At 51.9% G+C, this 22554-nt stretch overlaps 1 protein-coding gene across 2 annotated transcripts in view; it reads right to left on the bottom strand.

Moving 5' to 3' along the window:
- tyk2 (tyrosine kinase 2) overlaps nucleotides 1-22554 on the bottom strand; it is a 141710-nt gene that overhangs the window by 44198 nt on the left and 74958 nt on the right. For both annotated transcript variants that reach the window (XM_085971866.1, XM_085971867.1), the window contains exons 6-11: nucleotides 21172-21553; nucleotides 18468-18650; nucleotides 11290-11447; nucleotides 9807-9930; nucleotides 3401-3605; nucleotides 2545-2663 (exon numbers count right to left, since the gene is read on the bottom strand). In XM_085971866.1, coding sequence (XP_085827992.1) covers nucleotides 2545-2663; nucleotides 3401-3605; nucleotides 9807-9930; nucleotides 11290-11447; nucleotides 18468-18650; nucleotides 21172-21553 — 1171 coding nt within the window. The remainder of the gene's footprint in view (nucleotides 1-2544; nucleotides 2664-3400; nucleotides 3606-9806; nucleotides 9931-11289; nucleotides 11448-18467; nucleotides 18651-21171; nucleotides 21554-22554) is intronic.

Below are 22554 nucleotides of genomic sequence, written 5' to 3'. Positions count from 1 at the left end.
TCTATTTTTATCCGATCCAATATCGCTCCTGCCTCATTGCATCTGTCTTCACTAAAGAGGGTGCGGCCAAAGTACTCATTTAGCGCCTCAGCCCGCTGCCTCCACAGGAAGCTCTCCTTCTTGGTCCCGAATCGGCCCCATCCTTCCTTGGAATATCCTTTTACTCTTTATTTGTTTATAAAAAACTTTTGGGTTCCCCTTTATGTTGTTAGCTGCTAATAAATCCAATAGGGAAATAAGGAAAAATGTTTTTATCCAGAGTGGTTAGAATGTGGAAATCGCTACCACAGGAAGCGGTCGAGGCAAATAGCATAGAGACTTTCAAAAGGAAACTAGACGGGTGCACGAGAGGAATGGGAATAGAAAGATATGTTGAAAGGCTGAGATGAGGTGGCTGGAATGGGAGGAGACTGGTGTTGGGTATAAACACCAGCACAGGCCGGTTGGGCCGAATGGTCTGCTTCTGTGCTGAATATTCTACGTAATTCTATATTTTGAAATGTATTTGCACCAACCACTGTGCCCAGTTCTACAGTGGCAAGGAGAGGTCGTCTGGGGGCAGCTCAGCTGCTCACCCTCTCGCCTGGTGACATTCAGAGTAATAAAAATTAATGGAAGGCCATAAAGACCAGGAATAGCCCCAGCTCAATCCTCGGTCTATGCTCATCTCATAGAATCACAGAAGTTTACAGCACAGGAGGAGGCAATTTGGCCCATCGTGTCTGTGCTGCCCGACAAAGAGCTCTCCAGCCTAATCCCACTTTCCAGCTCTTGGTCCGTAGCCCTGCAGGTTACGGCACTTCAAGCACATATCCAAGTACTTTTTAACCGCGATGAGGGTTTCTGCCTCTACCCCCCTTTCAGGCAGTGAGTTCCAGACCCCCAGCACCCTCTGGGTGAAAAAAGTTCTCCTCAACTCCCCTCTAATCCTTCGACCAATTACTTCAGATATAGTTCCCCTGGTTATTGACCTCTCAGCTAGGGGAAATAGGTCCTTCCTATCCACTCTATCTCAGCACCTCATAATTTTATACAGCTCAATTAAATCTCCGCTGTGCCAAAGAAAACAACTCCAGCCTATCCAATCTTTCCTCATAGCTAAAATTCTCCAGTGCTGGCAACATCCTCGTAAATCTCCTCTGCACCCTCTCCAGTGCAATCACATCCTTCCTGTAATGTGGTGACCAGAACAGCACGCAGTATTCTAGCTGTGGTGGTAGGAGGAGAGTTATCATGGGCCTGAGCTCTGGCAGATTAGAGAGGGGAAACACACCAGGCACACGCTCCCCATCAACCCCTGCGGGAAGTGCAGTACGCATGCATGTCAGGTGAGAACAGGGTTGGGTTCAGTTGTGATGCCACTGGCAGTCAAACAGCCTGCTGACCTGCACATGAATAATGGGCACTTGGGAAGGGTTATTAGAGGCTGACTGGCTTCGGTGGAGCTGTACCCCAGCAAGGGCTCGACGGCTCCGGTGGGGGAAGAGAGGAGAAAACTGGAGCGGTAGTAAAAGGAAAATAAAACACATTTAGGAGATTCAGCATTGAGTTTACAGTGAACACAAGCGCAAAACACAAACCATTGCTCTGTTGTTTCTTGTTTGAAATTCCAAGGGCAAATACCTTTGGCCACAAAAACACTTTCTGCCATAGATTGCGTGCGTAGATCAGCCTTTGTTACTGAACACGCTAAACCAGCGGAGTCGAACCACAAACACGACACCACCTCGTAAACAACATTCTGGCCCTGGCATTAGGCTGTGGGGAAACCAGCGTACAATCTCTCAGCACGCTGGCCTCAATCGCCTCACCGCTATTTCACTGAAACACCCAAATAAATGTCACACAAACACGAGGAACCATTTATACAGGAATGTCCCCCCCAGGGCTTTAAAAAAAAAATTGATTTCGAGAAAGAGAGTTCCATACTATTATTAGTTTTAGAGAGTGCTGAGGAAAGACTGGAGAGACAGGCTTTTCAGGAGGCATCCGAGAGGAGAACTTGGAGAGAGGCACCTTCGTTCAGGGCAGGGTCGAAGTTAACCTGCAATATTATCTTGAATTCAATTGTGGGAGTGGGACAGGGCTGATATCAGGAAATTAAGGTTTGCAGAAAGAGTGAACAACACTTGGAACGGAGTGCCAGATAGGCAAAAAACTTCAGCAAAGAATTGGATGTTGCAGTGGGGCAGCGCAGGGTCATTGTGGTTGGATAAAATAAGATGGGTTGAATGGCCTTCCTCATCCATAGTTATCTTGTGGGGGGGGTTTTTTTTTGAATCAATGGTATGTTCCATTGACAGACCTGCTGCTCGACCGGCCTCTGGACCTCGAGGTACCGCTGGGGGCTGAAGATAGATATTTTCTTTAGGAATGACTGGGAGGCACAGCAAGAGTGAAGCCGGAGGCAACTTCAGATATCCAGCAGCTCTGGCCCTCACAGAGCAGACCTGGAGGAGGAAGGAAGGGGGGCTAGACAGCGATCTTGTCAACAGCCTAATGCACGATAACAAACCGCTTTGCTGGGGTGTGGCACAAACTCACCTGAACGATCTCCTCCTTCCGTATCTGGTGGAAGCTCAGCTGGCTCAGGTTTAGCTGAGCTGTGAGTGGCCGAATGTCGCTGTCTTTGATGTTCCTCGTTACCAGTAAATTGGAGAATTCTGAAAGCCAAAACCGCAAGTGTTTTTTATTTTTATTTTAATAAGCAAATTTTTCCTCCTCCCACAAAAATCTAGGCTGACACTCCAGTGCAGTACCGAGGGAGCGCCGCACTGTCGGAGGGGCGGGACCGAGGGAGCGCCGCACTGTCGGAGGGGCGGGACCGAGGGAGCGCCGCACTGTCGGAGGGGCGGGACGGAGGGAGCGCCACACTGTCGGAGCGACAGTACTGAGGGAGTGCCGCACAGTCGGAGGGGCAGTACTGAGGGAGCGCCGCACTGTCGGAGGTGCCGTCTTTCGGGTGAGACGTTAAACCGAGGCCCCATCTGCTCTCTCAGGTGGATGTAAAAGATCCCGCGGCACTATTTCGAAGAAGAACAGGGAAGTTCTCCCCAGTGTCCTCGTTAATATTTATCCCTCAACCAACATCACTAAAAAAAAATTATTTGGGTCATTATCACATTGCTGTTTGTGGGAGCTTGCTGTGCGCACAATTGGCTGCTGCGTTTCCTACATTACAACAGTGACTGCACTTCAAAAAGTACTTCATTGGCTGTAAAGTGTTTTGTGACATGCGGTGGCCATGAAAGGTGCTACAAAATGCAAGTTTTTCTTTCTTTTTGCCCTCGCGGGTTTGGTGCATGGCACACTGATTCCGTAGAAAGGGCACAAGGCGAAAAAATATAAATAAAACAAGACATTTCCAAAGAGTCTCGCCAAGCCTGACGATGCTCTTTACCATGTGGAAGAGGCGGGCAACACTTCTTCACCATGTAGCTCTCGTTGCCCGATTTCAGCAAGCAGCCCTTCAGGCTCTCGAGCAGCTCCTTCACACTGGGGAATGATCGCTCCCAGCCCTGCAGTACGTAAGCATCCGAGGCCTTCCTCTCAATCTGAAACTGCTTGATGTCCTGAAACCCCCCAGAACCTTTCAATAATTCAAACTGAAAGAGAAACAGAGAAACACAGTCAGTGCCGGAACAGAAAATATACAGACTAGAAAACTGTCCTTCCCCTTTTAAAAAGGAAACCGGCATTCCCCTCCTCTGAGGCGCGATTGTCATGCGAACCATTCTGTGATGGGGCTCGGAGGGCCGAGGGCTGGGGCTGGGGTTGGGGCTGGGGTTGGGGCTGGGGCTGGGCGGACCGGGGGCCGAGGGCCGGGGCTGGGCGGACCGGGGCCGAGGGCTCGGAGGTCAGGCTCTTGGGGCTGGGGGGACCGAGGGCCGAGGGCTCGGGGGACCCAGGGCCGAGGGTGGGCGGACCAGGGGCCAAGGGCTGGGGCTTGGAGGTCAGGCTCTTGGAGCTGGGGGGACCGAGGGCTGGGGCTGGGGGGACCGAGGGTGGGCGGACATGGGGCCGTGGGCTGGGGCTCGGAGCTCAGGCTCTTGGGGCTGGGGGGACCAAGGGCCGAGGGCCGGGGCTGGGCGGGCCGAGGGCTGGGGCTCGGAGGTCAGGCTCTTGGGGCTGGGCGGGCCGAGGGCTGGGGCTGGGGGGACCGAGGGCCGAGGGTGGGCGGACATGGGGCCGTGGGCTGGGGCTCGGAGCTCAGGCTCTTGGGGCTGGGCGGGCCGAGGGCTAGGGCTGGGCGGGCCGAGGGCTGGGGCTGGGGGGACCGAGGGCCGAGGGTGGGCGGACATGGGGCCGTGGGCTGGGGCTCGGAGCTCAGGCTCTTGGGGCTGGGCGGGCCGAGGGCTAGGGCTGGGCGGGCCGAGGGCCGGGACTGGGCTGGGCGGGCCGAGGGCTGGGGCTCGGAGGTCAGGCTCTTGGGGCTGGGGGGACCGAGGGCTGGGGGGACCGAGGGCCGAGGGTGGGCGGACATGGGGCCGTGGGCTGGGGCTCGGAGCTCAGGCTCTTGGGGCTGGGCGGGCCGAGGGCTAGGGCTGGGCGGGCCGAGGGCCGGGACTGGGCTGGGCGGGCCGAGGGCTGGGGCTCGGAGGTCAGGCTCTTGGGGCTGGGGGGACCGAGGGCTGGGGCTGGGGGGACCGAGGGCCGAGGGTGGGCGGACATGGGGCCGTGGGCTGGGGCTCGGAGCTCAGGCTCTTGGGGCTGGGGGGACCGAGGGCCGAGGGCCGGGGCTGGGCGGGCCGAGGGCTGGGGCTCGGAGGTTAGGCTCTTGGGGCTGGGCGGGCCGAGGGCTGGGGCTGGGGGGACCGAGGGCCGAGGGTGGGCGGACCAGGGGCCAAGGGCTGGGGCTCGGAGGTCAGGCTCTTGGGGCTGGGGGGACCGAGGGCTGGGGCTGGGGGGACCGAGGGCCGAGGGTGGGCGGACATGGGGCCGTGGGCTGGGGCTCGGAGCTCAGGCTCTTGGGGCTGGGGGGACCGAGGGCCGAGGGCCGGGGCTGGGCGGGCCGAGGGCTGGGAGGTCAGGCTCTTGGGGCTGGGCGGGCCGAGGGCTGGGGCTGGGGGGACCGAGGGCGGGCGGACATGGGGCCGTGGGCTGGGGCTCGGAGCTCAGGCTCTTGGGGCTGGGCGGGCCGAGGGCTAGGGCTGGGCGGGCCGAGGGCTGGGGCTGGGGGGACCGAGGGCCGAGGGTGGGCGGACATGGGGCCGTGGGCTGGGGCTCGGAGCTCAGGCTCTTGGGGCTGGGCGGGCCGAGGGCTAGGGCTGGGCGGGCCGAGGGCCGGGACTGGGCTGGGCGGGCCGAGGGCTGGGGCTCGGAGGTCAGGCTCTTGGGGCTGGGGGGACCGAGGGCTGGGGCTGGGGGGACCGAGGGCCGAGGGTGGGCGGACATGGGGCCGTGGGCTGGGGCTCGGAGCTCAGGCTCTTGGGGCTGGGGGGACCGAGGGCCGAGGGCCGGGGCTGGGCGGGCCGAGGGCTGGGGCTCGGAGGTTAGGCTCTTGGGGCTGGGCGGGCCGAGGGCTGGGGCTGGGGGGACCGAGGGCCGAGGGTGGGCGGACCAGGGGCCAAGGGCTGGGGCTCGGAGGTCAGGCTCTTGGGGCTGGGGGGACCGAGGGCTGGGGCTGGGGGGACCGAGGGCCGAGGGTGGGCGGACATGGGGCCGTGGGTTGGGGCTCGGAGCTCAGGCTCTTGGGGCTGGGGGGACCGAGGGCCGAGGGCCGGGGCTGGGCGGGCCGAGGGCTGGGAGGTCAGGCTCTTGGGGCTGGGCGGGCCGAGGGCTGGGGCTGGGGGGACCGAGGGCGGGCGGACATGGGGCCGTGGGCTGGGGCTCGGAGCTCAGGCTCTTGGGGCTGGGCGGGCCGAGGGCTAGGGCTGGGCGGGCCGAGGGCTGGGGCTGGGGGGACCGAGGGCCGAGGGTGGGCGGACATGGGGCCGTGGGCTGGGGCTCGGAGCTCAGGCTCTTGGGGCTGGGCGGGCCGAGGGCTAGGGCTGGGCGGGCCGAGGGCCGGGACTGGGCTGGGCGGGCCGAGGGCTGGGGCTCGGAGGTCAGGCTCTTGGGGCTGGGGGGACCGAGGGCTGGGGCTGGGGGGACCGAGGGCCGAGGGTGGGCGGACATGGGGCCGTGGGCTGGGGCTCGGAGCTCAGGCTCTTGGGGCTGGGGGGACCGAGGGCCGAGGGCCGGGGCTGGGCGGGCCGAGGGCTGGGGCTCGGAGGTCAGGCTCTTGGGGCTGGGCAGGCCGAGGGCTGGGGCTGGGGCTGGGGGGACCGAGGGCCGAGGGTGGGCGGACATGGGGCCGTGGGCTGGGGCTCGGAGCTCAGGCTCTTGGGGCTGGGCGGGCCGAGGGCTAGGGCTGGGCGGGCCGAGGGCCGGGCTGGGCGGGCCGAGGGCTGGGGCTTGGAGGTCAGGCTCTTGGGGCTGGGCGGGCCGAGGGCCGGGGCTGGGCGGGCCGAGGCTCGGAGGTCAGGCTCTTGGGGATGGGCGGGCCGAGGGCCGGGGCTGGGCGGGCCGAGGGCCGGGGGGTCAGGCTCCTGGGGCTGGGTGGGCCAAGGGCCGGGGCTGGGCGGGCCGAGGGCCGGGAGGTCAGGCTCCTGGGGCTGGGAGGTCAGGCTCCTGGGGCTGGGTGGGCCGAGGGCTGGGGCTGGTGCTGGGCGGGCCGAGCCGAGGGCCGGGGATGGGAGGTCAAGCTCTTGGGGCTGGGCGGTCAGGCTCCTGGGGCTCAGGGGCAGAGGCAGACAAACTGCCGAAGTTTGGGCAGCCTTCAAAATTACACTCAGATATCCAATATTTTCAAGGCTGTGATACAGATTTTTGGACTCTAGGGGAATCAAGGGATATGGGGAACAGGTTGAGGTCGAAGATCAGCCATGATCTAATTGAATGGTGGAGCAGGCTCGAGGGGCCGTATGGCCGACTCCTGCTCCTAATTCTTACGTTCTTATGCTTTATGCTGTACACATTTTTTCCTGAGAGTGTGCGAGGGAGTAGCACACAAATTACTGGCTTACTAATGGTTTCTGCCAGTCCTTTGCTATCTGTGCTAACAGAATAACTACTAACTCACTTGTTAACATGACTGGTTCCTTACTGGTAAATGAAATTTTAAACATGAAATTTTACAGAACTAGTGGATAATAGTGGGATAAATTGACATAAGTCCTGAAATAAACGCAGAAAATGCTGAAAGTACCCAGCGGGTGCAGTCATGCGTTTGAAAGCGAGAAACAGCATGAGTGCCAGACTCCTCTGGGTCTGGGTCAGAAGTCTGGAACCTCAAGCCCAGCAACAGGGTTTGAGTATAATGGTAGCAGACGCTGCAACTCCGAGGGCGCGCTGCGATGTTGGGGGGCCTTCGGTGGAATGTTACACTGAGGTGGTGTCTATCTGCACAGCTGGACATTAAAGATCCAGCGACACCGATGAAAGAACAGGCAGTTCTTCCGCTCAATGGTCCTCCAACCAACGCCACCAAAAAGCAAAGTGACCAGTTATTCACCACATCGCTGTTCGGGGAAGCTGCCTGGTTGGTGTGTTTCCGACATTTCGGCAGTCACCGCACTTCAGCGGTAATTCATTGCCTGAAACACTCGGAGACGCTTCCCTCAGCTCAAAAAGCAGCAACATTTTTTTGGATTAGTTCAGAGGTTTATGCTTCACGTTGGACCCTTCTGAACTTGGCCTCTCTCACGCACATGAGCCGCTGTTCGCAGCGTTCTGTTTTTATCGAGCCCGAGGCGTGGTGGGAAAGCAGTATTTATTGTGCTGACAATGGCTATCATTGAGCTGCCTGATTCTGTCATGTCCTTATCTTCATCATTAATCGGATTGAAAAATAACCCACAGCTCGTTAACAGTAAAGTCTTTGTTCCCTGTGTAATGGGCTCCTCTCCGTCATTTCATTATAACACGCACAAGATATTGTATCAATTTAACTGAAATGACTGGCTTACGGAGGGTCTCTGTCAGTCCTCTACTATCTGTGCTGAACACAATACCGGTTAACTCTTCCTGTTCACTTGCTAATGTGACTGGTTCCCTACTGCTAAAGTACATTTTAATATGAAAGTTTACAGAACTAAGCTCCTGTGAAGCTGCTCACGGTAAGTTACACCATGCAGCACACAGTGTACTATTCCGCTGCTGCAGGGCAGCTGTGTGTAACTTAGCCCATCCCTTAAAAGGGCCACAAGGTTTAACGGGGTCAGGTAGAGACAAATCATTCTTAGGCGGATCCAACTAGGAATCACAGTGGTTTTTTTTAATATAGTGACTTCTAAAGTTATGAAGAAAGGACTTTTTATTGGTGGGAAGTTACTCTGTACATTCCAACTGATTATCTTTCTCTTTTTTTTTAAAGTGTGATATAGAAATTTGCAATTCTCTGTGATCTATAATGGACAGGACTCTCTCCCCCCGTGTATAATGCAACGAGATTCCCATTTGTTGGAACACACAACAATACCCTCGGCACGCAAACAAAGACAAGTACAAGAGCTGTAATAAGAAACAGGATGTAGCGATGAAGTATTGACATCGCGCCCATTAAACACTCCGGCGGAGGTATGGCCACTCCTTCAAGCGCCAGTCCTTGTGTGCGAGACGAGAAAGCGAGCAGCAGGGCTCGGGCTTTTTATTTTTCCCCAAAGCGAGGCACTTCGAAACAAAGCAAATTATGACCAAAAACAATGGTTAAAGGTTCTACCAGAACCCTCGGGGGCCCCACTACAAAACGTTAATGAGGGCGGCAGAAAAACAATTCTTTCCTCTTGTGACACTCATCAGTGATCTTAATGTGACTGAGGGAAAGCTTTGGGCTTTTTAGAGCCCATCTTCCAATCCCTTGTCTCCATTAATACTGTGATTTTTAAAAAAAAGAAAAGCAACAAGCACTTCGTGTAACCATTTGGAACAGGCCCCATTCGACATTAAAGTTTAAAAGCAAATCCATTAGTGATACTTGGCCCTGCTCCAGTCTTCTAGTATTACTGATGAGCAAGCACTCCTCAGCCCTGCTGACTTCAGCCCAGTGCTGCTACATTATCAGACAAGAAAACCATTAAGTGGACATTTCCTTCTTAAAGAGAGAGTCCGTTTTCAAAAGTATTGAGATGAAATGGATTTGAATTTTTTAACCTGTGCTTGTAATGGTTTACAGTTAAAGCAATGAACGCTGGTGATTAGGACAAGTGACTGAGGTGAGGCCACATCGTGTGTCGAATCCCGTGAACTTCTACACGCGTCAGTAACGTGATTCTCTGCCCGAGACCCGCCACTGTCCTTAAACATGAGTTGCTGAGCGGGTCCAAGTGGTAACAAATCACCTTCCCTACCATTATTGCTGAGTAAAGCGAGCTGGGAAGAGTGAGATGGACCTGAACTGATGACAGTGAGGGCAGTAATTATTTCAGTGTTCACCCGCGATAGGTGTCAGCTCAGCTGTGTGTGCCAACTTGGCGCTGTGCCTGGTCTCAGGGTCCCACCGTGCTGCCGCAGGGAGCAGTCGGTGCTTCCCGTCCTCCTTACACCAAGTTCTGGCTCTCTCTCTCTGGCCTGCCGCTGTGCGAAGATGCCGAGTACTTCCCCAGCAGGGGTGAGAAGTGGGAAGAAAACCCCCCCAGCCTCACTGCCCCTCGCCCCAATCCAGTCAGACACAATGTACAGTGCAAGTACACCTGGGACAGAGTGTGGGGAGAAAGCACCGTAAACCTTCACAGTCCACAGCACCACACATTGTCACACCCACACACTCCCTTCAGTAGTACGTTACGTTCTGATCGACGAGTAAACTGTACCAGCAGCACACGTACCTCAGGCTTTTCCTTACTCACAACAGTCATGATAATCTTATTGAAGTCCAAAGCACTCCATCGCAGCACGTACAGCCCCTCCTTGTTCTCCTCTCGCCGGAGCTTATTGGTGACGTAGTGTGGTCTGTGGGAACAGGAAGGAAAAGGTTGAAAGTCCACCGTGGCTGCAGTGTGAACCATCTACAAGATGCACTGCAGCAACTTGGCAAGGCTTCTTCGGCAGCACCTCCCAAACCCGCGACCTCTACCACCTAGAAGGACAAGGGCAGCAGGCGCATGGGAACATCATCACCTCCAAGTTCCCCTCCAAGTCACACACCATCCTGACCTGGAAATATATCAGCCGTTTCTTCATCGTCGCTGGGTCAAAATCCTGGAACTCCCTCCCTAACAGCACTGTGGGAGCACCTTCACCACACGGACTGCAGCGGTTCAAGAAGGCGGCTCACCACCACCTTCTCAAGGGCAATTAGGGATGGGCAATAAATGCTGGTCTTGCCAGCGACGCCGACATCTCATGAATGAATTTTTAAAAATATCTTTCCCTACTGTTAATCCTCAACACTTCGGGTACTACAAGGAATAAAGCTGTCAACTTCCAGGAGCGCTAAAACGGAGTTCCCACTCAGTGGATAAATGGACCTCCTGGTGTTTGTTACTGAGCCACACACAAATCCTGATGTGCGCTGAGTTACAAGTCACTACAACTGGCTGAGGGTGAGGCGGAAATCGATTGAGGTTGGATACCCAGTGACCCCTGATGGGAAGTGCCTGCCTGTCAAAGTTGAGAGAAGATCAGTGTGATGCTCTCCATAGTCGAAAAGCCTGCTGACTCACTTGGCTCACACGTGAAGAGCCGCTACTTGCTCAGGCCAATCAACACCTTGCAATCGTACCTTGCCATACCATTCCGCACCGTATCTGCCCTGGGAGTGTTTGACGGGACAGTGTAGGGGGTGCTTTACTCTGTATCTAACCCGCGCTGTACCTGCCCCGGGAGTGTTTGATGGGACAGTGTAGAGGGAGCTTTACTCTGTATCTAACCCGCGCTGTACCTGCCCTGGGAGTGTTTGATGGGACAGTGTAGAGGGAGCTTTACTCTGTATCTAACCCGTGCTGTACCTGCCCTGGGAGTGTTTGATGGGACAGTGTAGAGGGAGCTTTACTCTGTATCTAACCCGTGCTGTACCTGCCCTGGGAGTGTTTGATGGGACAGTGTAGAGGGAGCTTTACTCTGTATCTAAGCCGTGCTGTATATGCCCTGGATGGGTTTGATGGGAGAGTGTAGAGGGAGCTTTACTCTGTATCTAACCCCGTGCTGTACCTGCCCTGGGAGTGTTTGATGGGACAGAGTAGAGGAACGTTGACACTGGGTGCCTGAAATGGGAATAGTTTTATTTCCCAGCATGAACATCCCTCACCTTGATGAACACAGAAAAACATAAAACACCCAATGGGGACCAACAGCCACACCGACACTTACTGCATTGGCCCATGGATGCCGCTGGTGATGCTCAGCACGACCCGTGGAGAAGCCACCTCGTGACACAGGTAGTGGTGCGAGTCAGTCGTCAGACGAGAGTAGCCATCGATCAGAGACGCGAAGGACAGTGCTCCTTTGTGAGAGGGCAGTATCAGGTCCTGCAGATACCAAGAGGAAGGGGATTAGTTTTGGCGAACACTGTGCCTGAAGACTGGAGAGCGGGTGGACTGCGTCAATGCAGGTTTTCAAACTGTGACCTGTGAGGACATCAAACTTCTGTCCTTCGGAGGTCAGCCTATGGGCATAGCACCTCTGGCATTCGGTATTTCATGTCTTTTTTTCTGTTTTTGTTGACTTAGTAGCTAGTTAATTCAGTTTAATACAAAATACTTTCTGCAATGATAGCTACACAAAGGTAAACAGTGCTAACACTGGCTATTGGAAGTTGGGACCGAGGATCCCCAGAACTGTGCCAATATTTGCAAGGGGGTCCCAGGACCATATCAGTATTAGCAGCGGGTCCTTGGGAACGTGTCACTGTTGATAACAGGTCTCCCATACAGTTAAGCTTGAAAACGACTGCTGTTGACTCATTAACATATATTCAAATTGTCCAAATTCGGATTTTGAAAATAACAATCCATTCAGACTCATGTATCTAATTCTCAAAGGACAAAGTGGAGAAATGGTTGGTGCAGTCATGGAATTTGGCCCTAGATGTCCCTAGTGAGTGTGAACTTTACCAAGTGCGCCAGTGATATCTAGTGGTAGGACAGCCACACTACATCATCAACTTGGATTTATCGAGCGCCTTCACCGTAGTGCAACTCCCCAAGGCGCTTCACAGGAGCGTTAGCAAACAAAATCTGACACCAAGTCACATAAGGAGACATTAGGGCAAGTGACCAAAAGCTTGGTCAAAGAGGTCAGTTTTAAGGAGCGACTTAAAGGAGGAGAGAGAGGCGGAGAGGTTTAGGGAGGGAATTCCAGAGTTTAGGGCCTCGGCAGCTGAAGGCACGGCCGCCAATGGTGGAGCGATGGAAGAGGCCAGAATTGGCGGAGCTCAATCACCAAACCTGATCTTCTTTTGACTTTTTTCCTCTCACCCCACCCTTTACAGCACTGACTCCGACTGGGCTCGGACCTTCTGGGCACCAGCTGCTCTTCTTGCCTGGAGGAGCAGTCCTGCCTCATGCTGTTCTCAGCTTGGTTTCCAGGTGCACTTCCCACCAAGAGTCACTAGCGCCCAACAATAAGAGAGAGCGCCAAAGAACTCAGGCTAACTGGAGATTATCTCAGGGTTGCTATGTACAGGCTGGGTATCTTTTCTCTAGAAAAGTGAACGTTGAGGGGTGACCTAACAGAGGGCTTGACAGGGTAGACATAGAGATGTCTGCACTTGTGGGGGAATCTAAAACTAGGAGTCAGAAATAGAAGACAGTCACTAATAAATCCAATAAGGCATTCACGAGAAACTTCTGGTTGGAATGTGGAACTCGTACCACATGGAGTGGCTGAAGGGAATAGCACAGATGCATTTCAGGGGAAGCTAGACAGACACATGAGGGAGAAAGAAATAGAAGGTTATGTTGACAGGGTGAGAAGAGAGGCGGAGGAGGCTCGTGTGGAGCACAAACACCGGCACGGACCAGTTGGGCCAAACTGTTTCCATGCTGTAAATGGCATGTTATCAGGAGCAGGGAGAAGGGCTAATTATTCCCCTCAGGTTAATTACAGCGCCTTTACCACCCTCCCCCCTACCCCCACCACACCCCCCACTCCCGCCAAGCCCCCCACCCCCCCAATCTCCACCCACCCCCCCAATCCCCACCCACCCCGCCCCCCCCCCCGCCAGGCCCCCCCCACATCCACCCCCCCTCCACACTCCCACCCCCTCCACACTCCCACCCCCTCCACACTCCCACCCCCTCCACACTCCCACCCCCTCCAAGTTGCAGTTGACTAACTTGAGGACAGTATTGGATTGAACCTCCAACCTTCAGATCTCAATCTTTATTTGCTGCACGCAGTTTTAATTTTCTCCCTATTTCTTGGACTCATTTAAGAAACAGCTTGATGCTGTAAGGGGAAGACTGCAGGCTTAATATTGTGGAAGGTTGAGATCAAGTGGGCTGAAGGGCCTTTTCAACGGAAGTGAGACAAGGAAAGTAGGCAAGAAACGGCGAGAGGACGTCTCAAAGTCACAAACTCTGTTGTGTGAGCACAGTGACTTGGAACTACAGTCCTGAGAAGGATTAAAATTCAGCCATGAGAAATACAGCAAGCTGCTTGGCCTCTCCCACCCACATTCCTCGTGTGACTTACTGAAATGGAACTCGCATCACCCTGCAGTCAGGCTCGGCAAGTACTCGCCTGCAGCATATCCAATTACAGCGACAACTGCTCCAGCTCGTAAAACAACAGAAGGGACGGTTTTAAACAAACTGCAGGGCTTAGCTCCGCAGCTGAATCTCTGCTTGAAAATGTACTGAACGTGGAGCCAGAGCTCCGGAATGACATTAGGGAGAAAGCGGATCACTGGAGACGATTTCAGTAACAGCAGCATTCACACCAGAATAAACTGAAGTCTTTCAAACAAAGAGAAAAAAATAAATCCTTTAAAAAAAAAATTCTCTTTACCCGAGCTCTCAAACCACAAGGGCAGGGGACCTCACTCCACACGTTCCGCCCACGGTTCTCTCCAGCTAGTCTCGGCGCGCTCCCCAGGTGAGTTCCCTCCCTCACAGCCCCCCCGCCCACCCCAATCGGGGAAGCGTCTGAACTCTCCCTGGTGGTGCGACGGAGACTGAGAATTGGGAAAGCGCAGGCTATGACCAGCGTCCTATTATTCCACAGCGAGTGCCTCATTACTCAGAAGGCGTGGTTAAAGAACGCTGCCTGGGTATAGCTCACGTTTAGGGTACAGTTGGATTCTAATTGTAAAGGTTTAGCCAACCACCTCTGTCACAACCTTTCCTGCCTTTCTCTTGCAGTGTTGTTACTAATTTAGTCATCCCCCTCTGTAATTTCTGCCTTGTGCATCCTGTGCTTGAGACAGAATGCCCTGCACCCTTTCCCCCCTCCCTGTGTCCGCACTGGGTTTAAATCGAGACTCATCACAGTATATCCTTCTCTAACTCAGTCTTTCCCAGGATCTCAAAACTAGCATCAAATTAGGCAACATTGAACGACGACTATATTTGCCTCACTGCCTCGCTTACACTTCAATCTTGGGTGGGTGACTTTCAGCACAGGCCTCGGCTCTTCACTTATGTCCTTTAATTGAAAACAACACAACGAACGAGCGAGTATAGAAATAGGAGGATAGAGCAGATGAATGCGTGGCTGGAGAGATGGTGCAGGAGGGAGGGCTTCAGATTCCTGGGGCATTGGGACCGGTTCTGGGGGAGGTGGGACCAGTACAGGCCGGACGGGTTGCACCTCAACAGAGCCGGAACCAATATCCTCGCGGGGAGGTTTGCTCGTGCTGTTGGAGAGGGTTTAAACTAAGTTGGCAGGGGGATGGGCACCAGGATGTAGCATTAGAAAAGAGAAACAATGGGCACAAAGGATTGGGAGAGATGGATAGCATTAAAGTAAGAAATAGTAAGGTATTAGGTGGGGTCAGACTAAGAGAGAACACAGGATGGTCCAAGATAGGTTTTTAATGTATGTATGTGAACGCACGAAGTAAAGTAAACAAGGTTGGTGAGCTGCAGGCGCAAATAGCCACATGGGAATATGATGTCGTGGCAATGACGGAGACCTGGCTCAAAAAAGGGCTGGATTGGGTATTAAATATTCCTGGATATAGGGTGTGCAGGAAAGATAGGAGGTGGTGTGGCAGTATTGGTTAAGGAGAATGTTACAGTGCTGGAGAGAGAGGATGTCCTGGAGGGGTCAAGGACAGCATCTATATGGCTAGAGTTAAGAAACAATAGAGGTGCCATTACACTACTCGGTGTATTCAAGATGCCAGCAACTAGTGGGGAAATATGGAGGAGAAAATCTGCAGAGAAATTAGAGAGAGATGCAAGAACTATAGAGTAGTGATAATGGGGGGGACTTCAACTATCCTAATATAGACTGGGATAGTAATAGTGTAAAGGACAGGGAGGGGGAAGAATTTCTGAAGTGTGTTCAGGAGAACTTTCTTGATCAGTATGTTGCCGGCCTGACGAGAGAGGGGGCGTTGCTGGATCTGGTTGCGGGGAATGAGGTGGGTCAAGTGGAGCAAGTGTCAGTTGGGGAACATTTAGAGAACAGTGATCATAGTATAAGATTTAGATTCGTTCTGGAAAAGGACAGGGAGCAATCTAGAGTAAAAATACTTAACTGGAGGAAGGCCAATTTCAGTGGGATGAGAACGGATCTGGCCCGGGTAAATTGGAATCAAAGATTGGTAGGCAAAACTGCAGTGGAACAATGGGCTGTCTTTAAAGAGGAAATAGCTCGGGTACAGTCGAGGGACATTCCCACGAGAGGGAAAGGTAGGACAACTAAAGTCAGAGCTCCCTGGATGACAAAAGAGATAGAGAGTAAGATGAAGCAGAAAAAGAGCGCGTATGACAGATGTCAGATCGAGAATACATCTGAGAATCAGGCTATATATAGAAAGTTCAGGGGAGAAGTGAAAAAGAAAAGAGAGGCAAAAGAGAGGGCATGAGAATAGAATGGCAGCTAACATAAAAGGTCATCCAAAAGTCTTCTATAGGTAAACAAATAATAAACGGGTAGTAAGAGGCGGGCTGGGGCCAATTAGGGACCAAAAAGGAGACCTACACATGGAGGCAGAGGGTATGGCTGAGGTGCTAAATGAGTACTTTGCATCTGCCTTCACCAAGGAAGAAGATGCTGCCACAGACATAGTGAAGGAGGTAGAGGAGATACTAGATGGGATAAAAATTGATAAAGAGGAGGTACTAGAAAGACTGGCTGTACTTAAAGTAGATAAGTCACCAGGACCAGATGGGATGTATCCTAGGACGCTGAGGGAAGTGAAGGAAGAAATCGCGGAGGTACTGGCCGTAATCTTCCAATTGTCCTTAGAAAAGGGGGTGGTGCCAGAGGACTGGACAATTGCAAATGTTACACCCTTGTTCAAAAAAGGGTGTAAAGATAAACCCAGCAACTACAGGCCAGTCAGTTTAACCTCAGTAGTGGGGAAGCTTTTAGAAACAATAACCAGGGAGAAAATTAACAGTCACTTGGACAAATGTAGAATAATTAAGAAAAGCCAGCACGGATTTGTTAAAGGCAAATCGTGCTTAACCAACCTGATTGAGTTTTTTGATAAGGTAACAGAGAGGGTTGATGAGGGCAATGCGGTTGATGTAGTGTACATGGATTTCCAAAAGGTGTTTGACAAAGTGCCACATAATAGGCTTGCCAGCAAAGTTGAAGTCCATGGAATAAAAGGGACAGTGGCAGCATGGATATGGAATTGGCCAAGTGACAGGAAACAGAGAGTAGTGGTGAACGGTTGTTTTTCGGACTGGAGGAAGGTATACAGTGGTGTTCCCCAGGAGTCGGTTCTAGGACCACTGCTTTTCTTGATGTATATTAATGACTTGGATGTGGGTGTACAGGGCACAATTTCAAAATCTGCAGATGACACAAAACTTGGAAGTATAGTGAACAGTGAGAAGAATAGTGATAGACTTCAAGAGGACATAGACAGACTTGTGGAATGGGCGGACACATGGCAGATGAAATTTAATGCAGAAAAGCGCAAAGTGGTACATTTTGGTCGAAAGAATGAGGAGAGGAAATATAAACTAAAGGGTACAATCCTAAAGTGGGTGCACGAACAGAGAGACCTGGGGGTATATGTGCACAAATCCTTGAAGGTGGCAGGGCAGGTTGAGAAAGCAGTTAAAAAAGCTTACGGGATTCTGGGTTTCATGAATAGAGGTATAGAGTACAAAAGCGTGGAAATAATGATGAGCCTGTATAAAACACTGGTTCGGCATCAACTTTGTACTGTGTCCAATTCTGGGCATCGCACTTTCGGAAGGATGTGAAGGCCTTATAGACGGCGCAGAAAAGATTTACAAGAATGGTTCCAGGGATGAGGGACTTCAGCTACATGGATAGGCTGGAGAAGCTGGGGTTGTTCTCCTTCGAGCAAAGAAGCTTGAGAGGAGATTTGATAGAGGTGTTCAAAATCATGAGGGGTCTGGACAGAGTAGATAGAGAGAAACTGTTCCCACTGACAGACTGGTCGAGCACCAGAGGACCTGAAAGGGTGGTGGAGGCAGATTCAAATCGTGGCTTTCAAAAGTGAGTTGGATAAGTACATGAAGGAAAAAAATTTGCAGGGCTACGGGGAAAGGGCAGGGGAGTGGGATTGGCTGAAGTGCTCTTGCAGAGAGCCGGCACGGGCTCGACGGGCCGAATGGCCTCCTTCTGTGCTGTAACCATTCTATGATTCTACGATTTCTCTTTTATTGCGCTCTCTGTATTTCTGACAGTGTGAGGGAGGTAAATGGAGTCACCCAAGGGGCAGGATTACCAATTCCCTGTGGAATCAATGAGCGTTTCCCTACTGACGGTAAGTCAGCTCGCTCACAACACGGCCAGTCTCCCAGAGCGATCAGCACTTCAGTCAAAACCACTCTGAGAGAAACAAATCCGTACAGAACAGGTGCAAATTATAAATAGTTCTAATAATGATTGTTTTTAAATAGAATCCAATCAGCGTGAATTTCCCTTTTAAAAAGTTAGGACCCGCACAAGAATTCGAGGAATCCCACGGATCCCACAGGCCCTGGACACCAAGAATAAGTGACAGAAATAAATGTGACTCACTCAGCTCCCCCGATGGCTCAGGAGGTTTAACTGGTGAGCCAGGCACAGCAACGAGGTTCCAGGTTTGATTCTAGGTCCACGCTGTACGAGCTAACCCCAGCTGTTGGCAAAGTCACTGGAAGACGTCCAAGGATAGGGAAGGCAAAAAAATGGCCAGGGTTCCCAAACCTGATTGCAATCCAGCGATGCCTGCCAGTGTGCGAGAGATGCAAGGGCGGGACCGGGGATCGCACAGCGCATCAACTTTCACACATGGTCAGCGCCACTTGGACGAGGAATCGGAGGGCGAGCAGCACCCATGAGAACATACACTAGTAAGAGGAGGGATGGGGAGAGGAGAAAATTGGCAAGATGAACAGGTTACTCACCAGACATTTGTTATCCTGCCGATGGACACTGACCCTGCAGTCAGAGATGACGATGTGTGTAATCTCCTTGAAATCACAGAAATACATCCATGGTTTCTCAGTGAACTCCACTGCTTCGTTCGGTTTATTATTGCCAGTGTCTCCTGATTTTTCCTTCCACCCGGTCTTTTTGATGGGTGTAGGCTATTTTAAAAAAAAGATACATCTATTCAATGCACAACACTTGCATTGTACAAGTTCTGTCTGAGCTGGGCTAACATCGATAAATAGGTTTTACATTTACGATGCATCTGCCACATTTTGTCACAAATGGAAAAATAGTCCTTCAAAAAGAGTCACTGAGCCGAAGCCTGAAACTTACAAGCAGTTACAATCATCTGGTCCCACCGGTTTGGACCACTTTCCCCACAGGTAATGCTTGGGACAGCCCAGGTTAGCAATTAACGCGTTAGACCCCAGGCTACTAATGGGAGACAACACAGTGATCCGCTGGTATTAGTTGAAGAGCCATTACTTGTAACTTTCGTATGTAACAGTACGTGGCATCGGAACACCAGCCTGAAAACTATTCACAAACAGCCTGTGTTCAAGTTGTACATTTCAGAGACATTAACAAAATGCCCAGGTGGCTCCCTGGAAGGCTTATTGAATAAGTGCACATAAGAATTGGGAGCAGGAGTCGGCCATTCGGCCCCTCGAGCCTGCTCTGCCATTCAAGAAGATCATGGCTGATCTTCGACCTCAACTCCACTTTCCCGCCCGATCTCCATATCCCTTGATTCCCCGAGAGTCCAAAAATCTATCGATCTCAGCCTTGAATATACTCAAAGACTCAGCATTCACAGCCCTTTGGGGCAGAGAATTCTAAAAATTCACAACCCTCTGAGTGAAGAAATTCCTCCTCCTTAAATGGCCGACCCCTCATCCTGAGACTATGCCCCCTAGTTCTAGACTCTCCAGCCAGGGGAAACAACCTCTCAGCATCTACCCTGTCAATTCCCTTCAGAATCTTGTATGTTTCAATGAGATCACCTCTCATTCTTCTGAACTCCAGAGAGTATCGGACCAATCTACTCAATCTCTCCTCATAGGACAGCCCTCTCATCCCAGGAATCAATCTAGTGAACCTTCGTTGCACCGCCTCCAAGGCAAGTATATCCTTCCTTAGATAAGGAGACCAAAACTGTGCCCAGGACTCCAGTTGTAGTCTCACCAAGGCCCTGTACAATTATAGCAAGACTTCCTTACTCTTATACTCCAACCCCCTTCCAAAAAGGCCAACATGCCATTTGCCTTCCTTATTGCTTGCTGTACCCGCATGCTAGCTTTCTGTGTTTCTTGCACTAAGACACCCAAATCTCTCCGAACACCAACATTTGAAAGTTTCTCACCATTTAAAAATATTCTGTTTTTCTATTCTTCCTACCAAAGTGAATAACCTCACATTTCCCCACATTATACTCCATCTGCCACCTTACTGCCCACTCACTTAGTCTATTTATAGCCCTTTGCAGACTCTGTGTTTTCCTCACAGCTTACTGTCCCACCGTTCTAGAATCTAGGGAATTTTGGAAGATCAAAACCAATGCATCCACTATCTCCTCAGCCACCTCTATTAGAACCCTCGGATGCAGGCCGTCAGGTCCAGGGGATTTGTCAGCTTTTAGTCCCATTAGTTTCTCAAGTACTTTTTCTCTAATTATATTAATTACGTTAAGTTCCTCACCCTCATTAGACACTTGGTTCCCCACCATTTTTGGTCTGCTCTTTGTGTCTTCTAATGTGAAGACAGATACAAAATATTTGTTTAACGTTTCTGCCATTTCCTTATTCTCAATAATAATTTCTCCTGTCTCAGCCTTTAAGGGACCAACGTTTACTTTTGCTACTCTCTTCCTTTTTTACATACTTGTAGAAGCTCTTACAATCTGCTTTTATATTTCTTGCTGGTTTTCTCTCCTATTCTATTTTTTCCCTTTTTATCAAGTGCATCACCCATAAGGCACCGAGCTATAGGGATCAGGCAGGTCCCAGGTTCATTCTCAAATCTGTGCTGAATTAACTGATCTGGGCAGCACTGCAACTGGTCTCAGCATCCCAGGGGGTGGGGTATAAACAGTGGGGGGAAAAAAACAGCACAATTCCAGTGTCAATATTTTCAAGGGATCCCCAGGGAGAATGTCATTATTTGCAGGGGATCCCTAGACGAGCATCATTATTTTCAGCAGCCCCATAGAAACCAAGATTTGAAAACCACAGGCTCATTGTGAAAGAGGGGGAAGTAAAAAGAACATCAGCCAGATTGGCCACATTTAACCCAAAGCCAGTGACCCTTGTTGCAAAGTGTGTCACATGGAGACGACCAGGATCAAAATCGCTTATGATGCCCTCCGCAGAGAGAAAATGAAAAAAGGACAAAAGGAAACTTAGTTGAAAGAGCAGACATAAAGGCTGAGTTTTGCTCTTGGAATTACATAGAAACATAGAAGATAGGAGCAGGAGTAGGCCATTCGGCCCTTCGAGCCTGCTCCACCATTCAATGCGATCATGGCTGATCATCCAATTTCAGTACCCGGTCCCTGCTTTCTCCCCATACCCTGGATCCCACTGTAGGTTAGGAGCAATTCTTTACTGATGTCCGACTCTGCTCTATATTGTGTGCCCTGATCCCTAGCCCTGCACCTGCCTAAAGCTGGGGGCTCACCTCCTTCTTTGTTATTCTCCACTGAATGCCCTCCGTCCCGGTCACCAGCACTTGGTATTCTTGGGTAAGCTGTGTGGGAGAGAGGAGGTCCTCCGTGGTCTTCATGTAATGCCGATTGTTTATGTAAGGGGTCCTGCTGCTCTCCGGTAGCACCTCCAGATACGGAGCCTGGAAAATCTCGCCTCCGAAGTTGGTGCAAAGGTTCTCCAAGGTGGACAGGTATTTGAAGATGATGTCGTGCTGGATCACCTTCCCAGAGCCAACCACAGGCAACTGGAAGCTCCTCACGAACTTTCGAAAGCCGCGTTTTAGGCGGATCTTGGTCAGGGTGTTGCACCTGTCTATTTTTGCACGGAATGACTTTGGGATGCAACCCTTAAAGCTGATAGCAGAGCAGAGAAAGGAAGCGGATTAGTCTTGACATCTCACAAATACTTTAAAGCAATGACAGACAGCAAGCTCCCTGGTGGCTTGTCTTTCAGTTTCCACCAATTCCACCAGTGCCAATGAAGGAACTCCGCCCTTAATCTGTCTTTCAGATGCTGTCGGACCTGCCGTGCATTTCGGAATTTTCAGTTTTTATTTCCCCTCTCCGCCCGCCTCGTCCCTCTTGCCACCTTGCCCTTCTCGCCCGCCTCGTCCCTCTTGCCACATTGCCCCTCCCGCCGGCCTTGCCCCTCTCCGCCCGCCTCATCCCTCTTGCCACCTTGCCCCTCTCCATCCGCCATGTCCCTCTCTTGCCACCTTGCCCCTCTCCATACGCCATGTCCCTCTCTTGCCACCTTGCCTCTCTCTGCCCACTTCTACCCCCTCTGCCCAGGCAGGGAGCGGAAACAGAATGAGGGAGAAAGTAAGCAAAAAGAATATTGAAAAAAGGGGATAGTCACGTGCAAGAACATGGTGAGCTATTTATTCCCCCTGCACATAACACACAAATGTTTGATTCAAATTTTACTTCCTGATCTGCCTCATCTTCCCTCCTACTGCTTCCTATGCTGCTAGTGTCCTGCATGATGAGCTTTTACTGCTCACCTGGAATTCTCGACTGAGAAAACCTCCTGATGTTGCTCCCCTCCCTCTTCCTCCCCCACCCACAGTAGAACCTCCTGTTGTATCCGTGTATTAATGGAGACACGGAATGCAGGAGTTGGTTTAACAGGTGTTTACTGAACAAAGTCTGGAGGTGAACTAAAAGATACAAGACACTATACAGGCTTATATACCCGAGTGGTCACTACCGGTATTACAGTACACAGGGGCTCTAAAAGGTACATACACTACAATTCCTCCCCTTTTAGATAATTAGTACATAACATTTTAAGTAATCATTAATTAACATGTTTACAAGAACAATAATCTACACAATTGCTGCAGTTAATCAAT

The sequence above is a fragment of the Somniosus microcephalus genome, chromosome 31 (genome assembly GCF_052327205.1).
Source record: "Somniosus microcephalus isolate GS21.2 chromosome 31, FLI_Smic_1.0, whole genome shotgun sequence".
NCBI lineage: Eukaryota > Metazoa > Chordata > Chondrichthyes > Squaliformes > Somniosidae > Somniosus > Somniosus microcephalus.
This window is presented reverse-complemented; position numbering and strand designations above follow the sequence as displayed.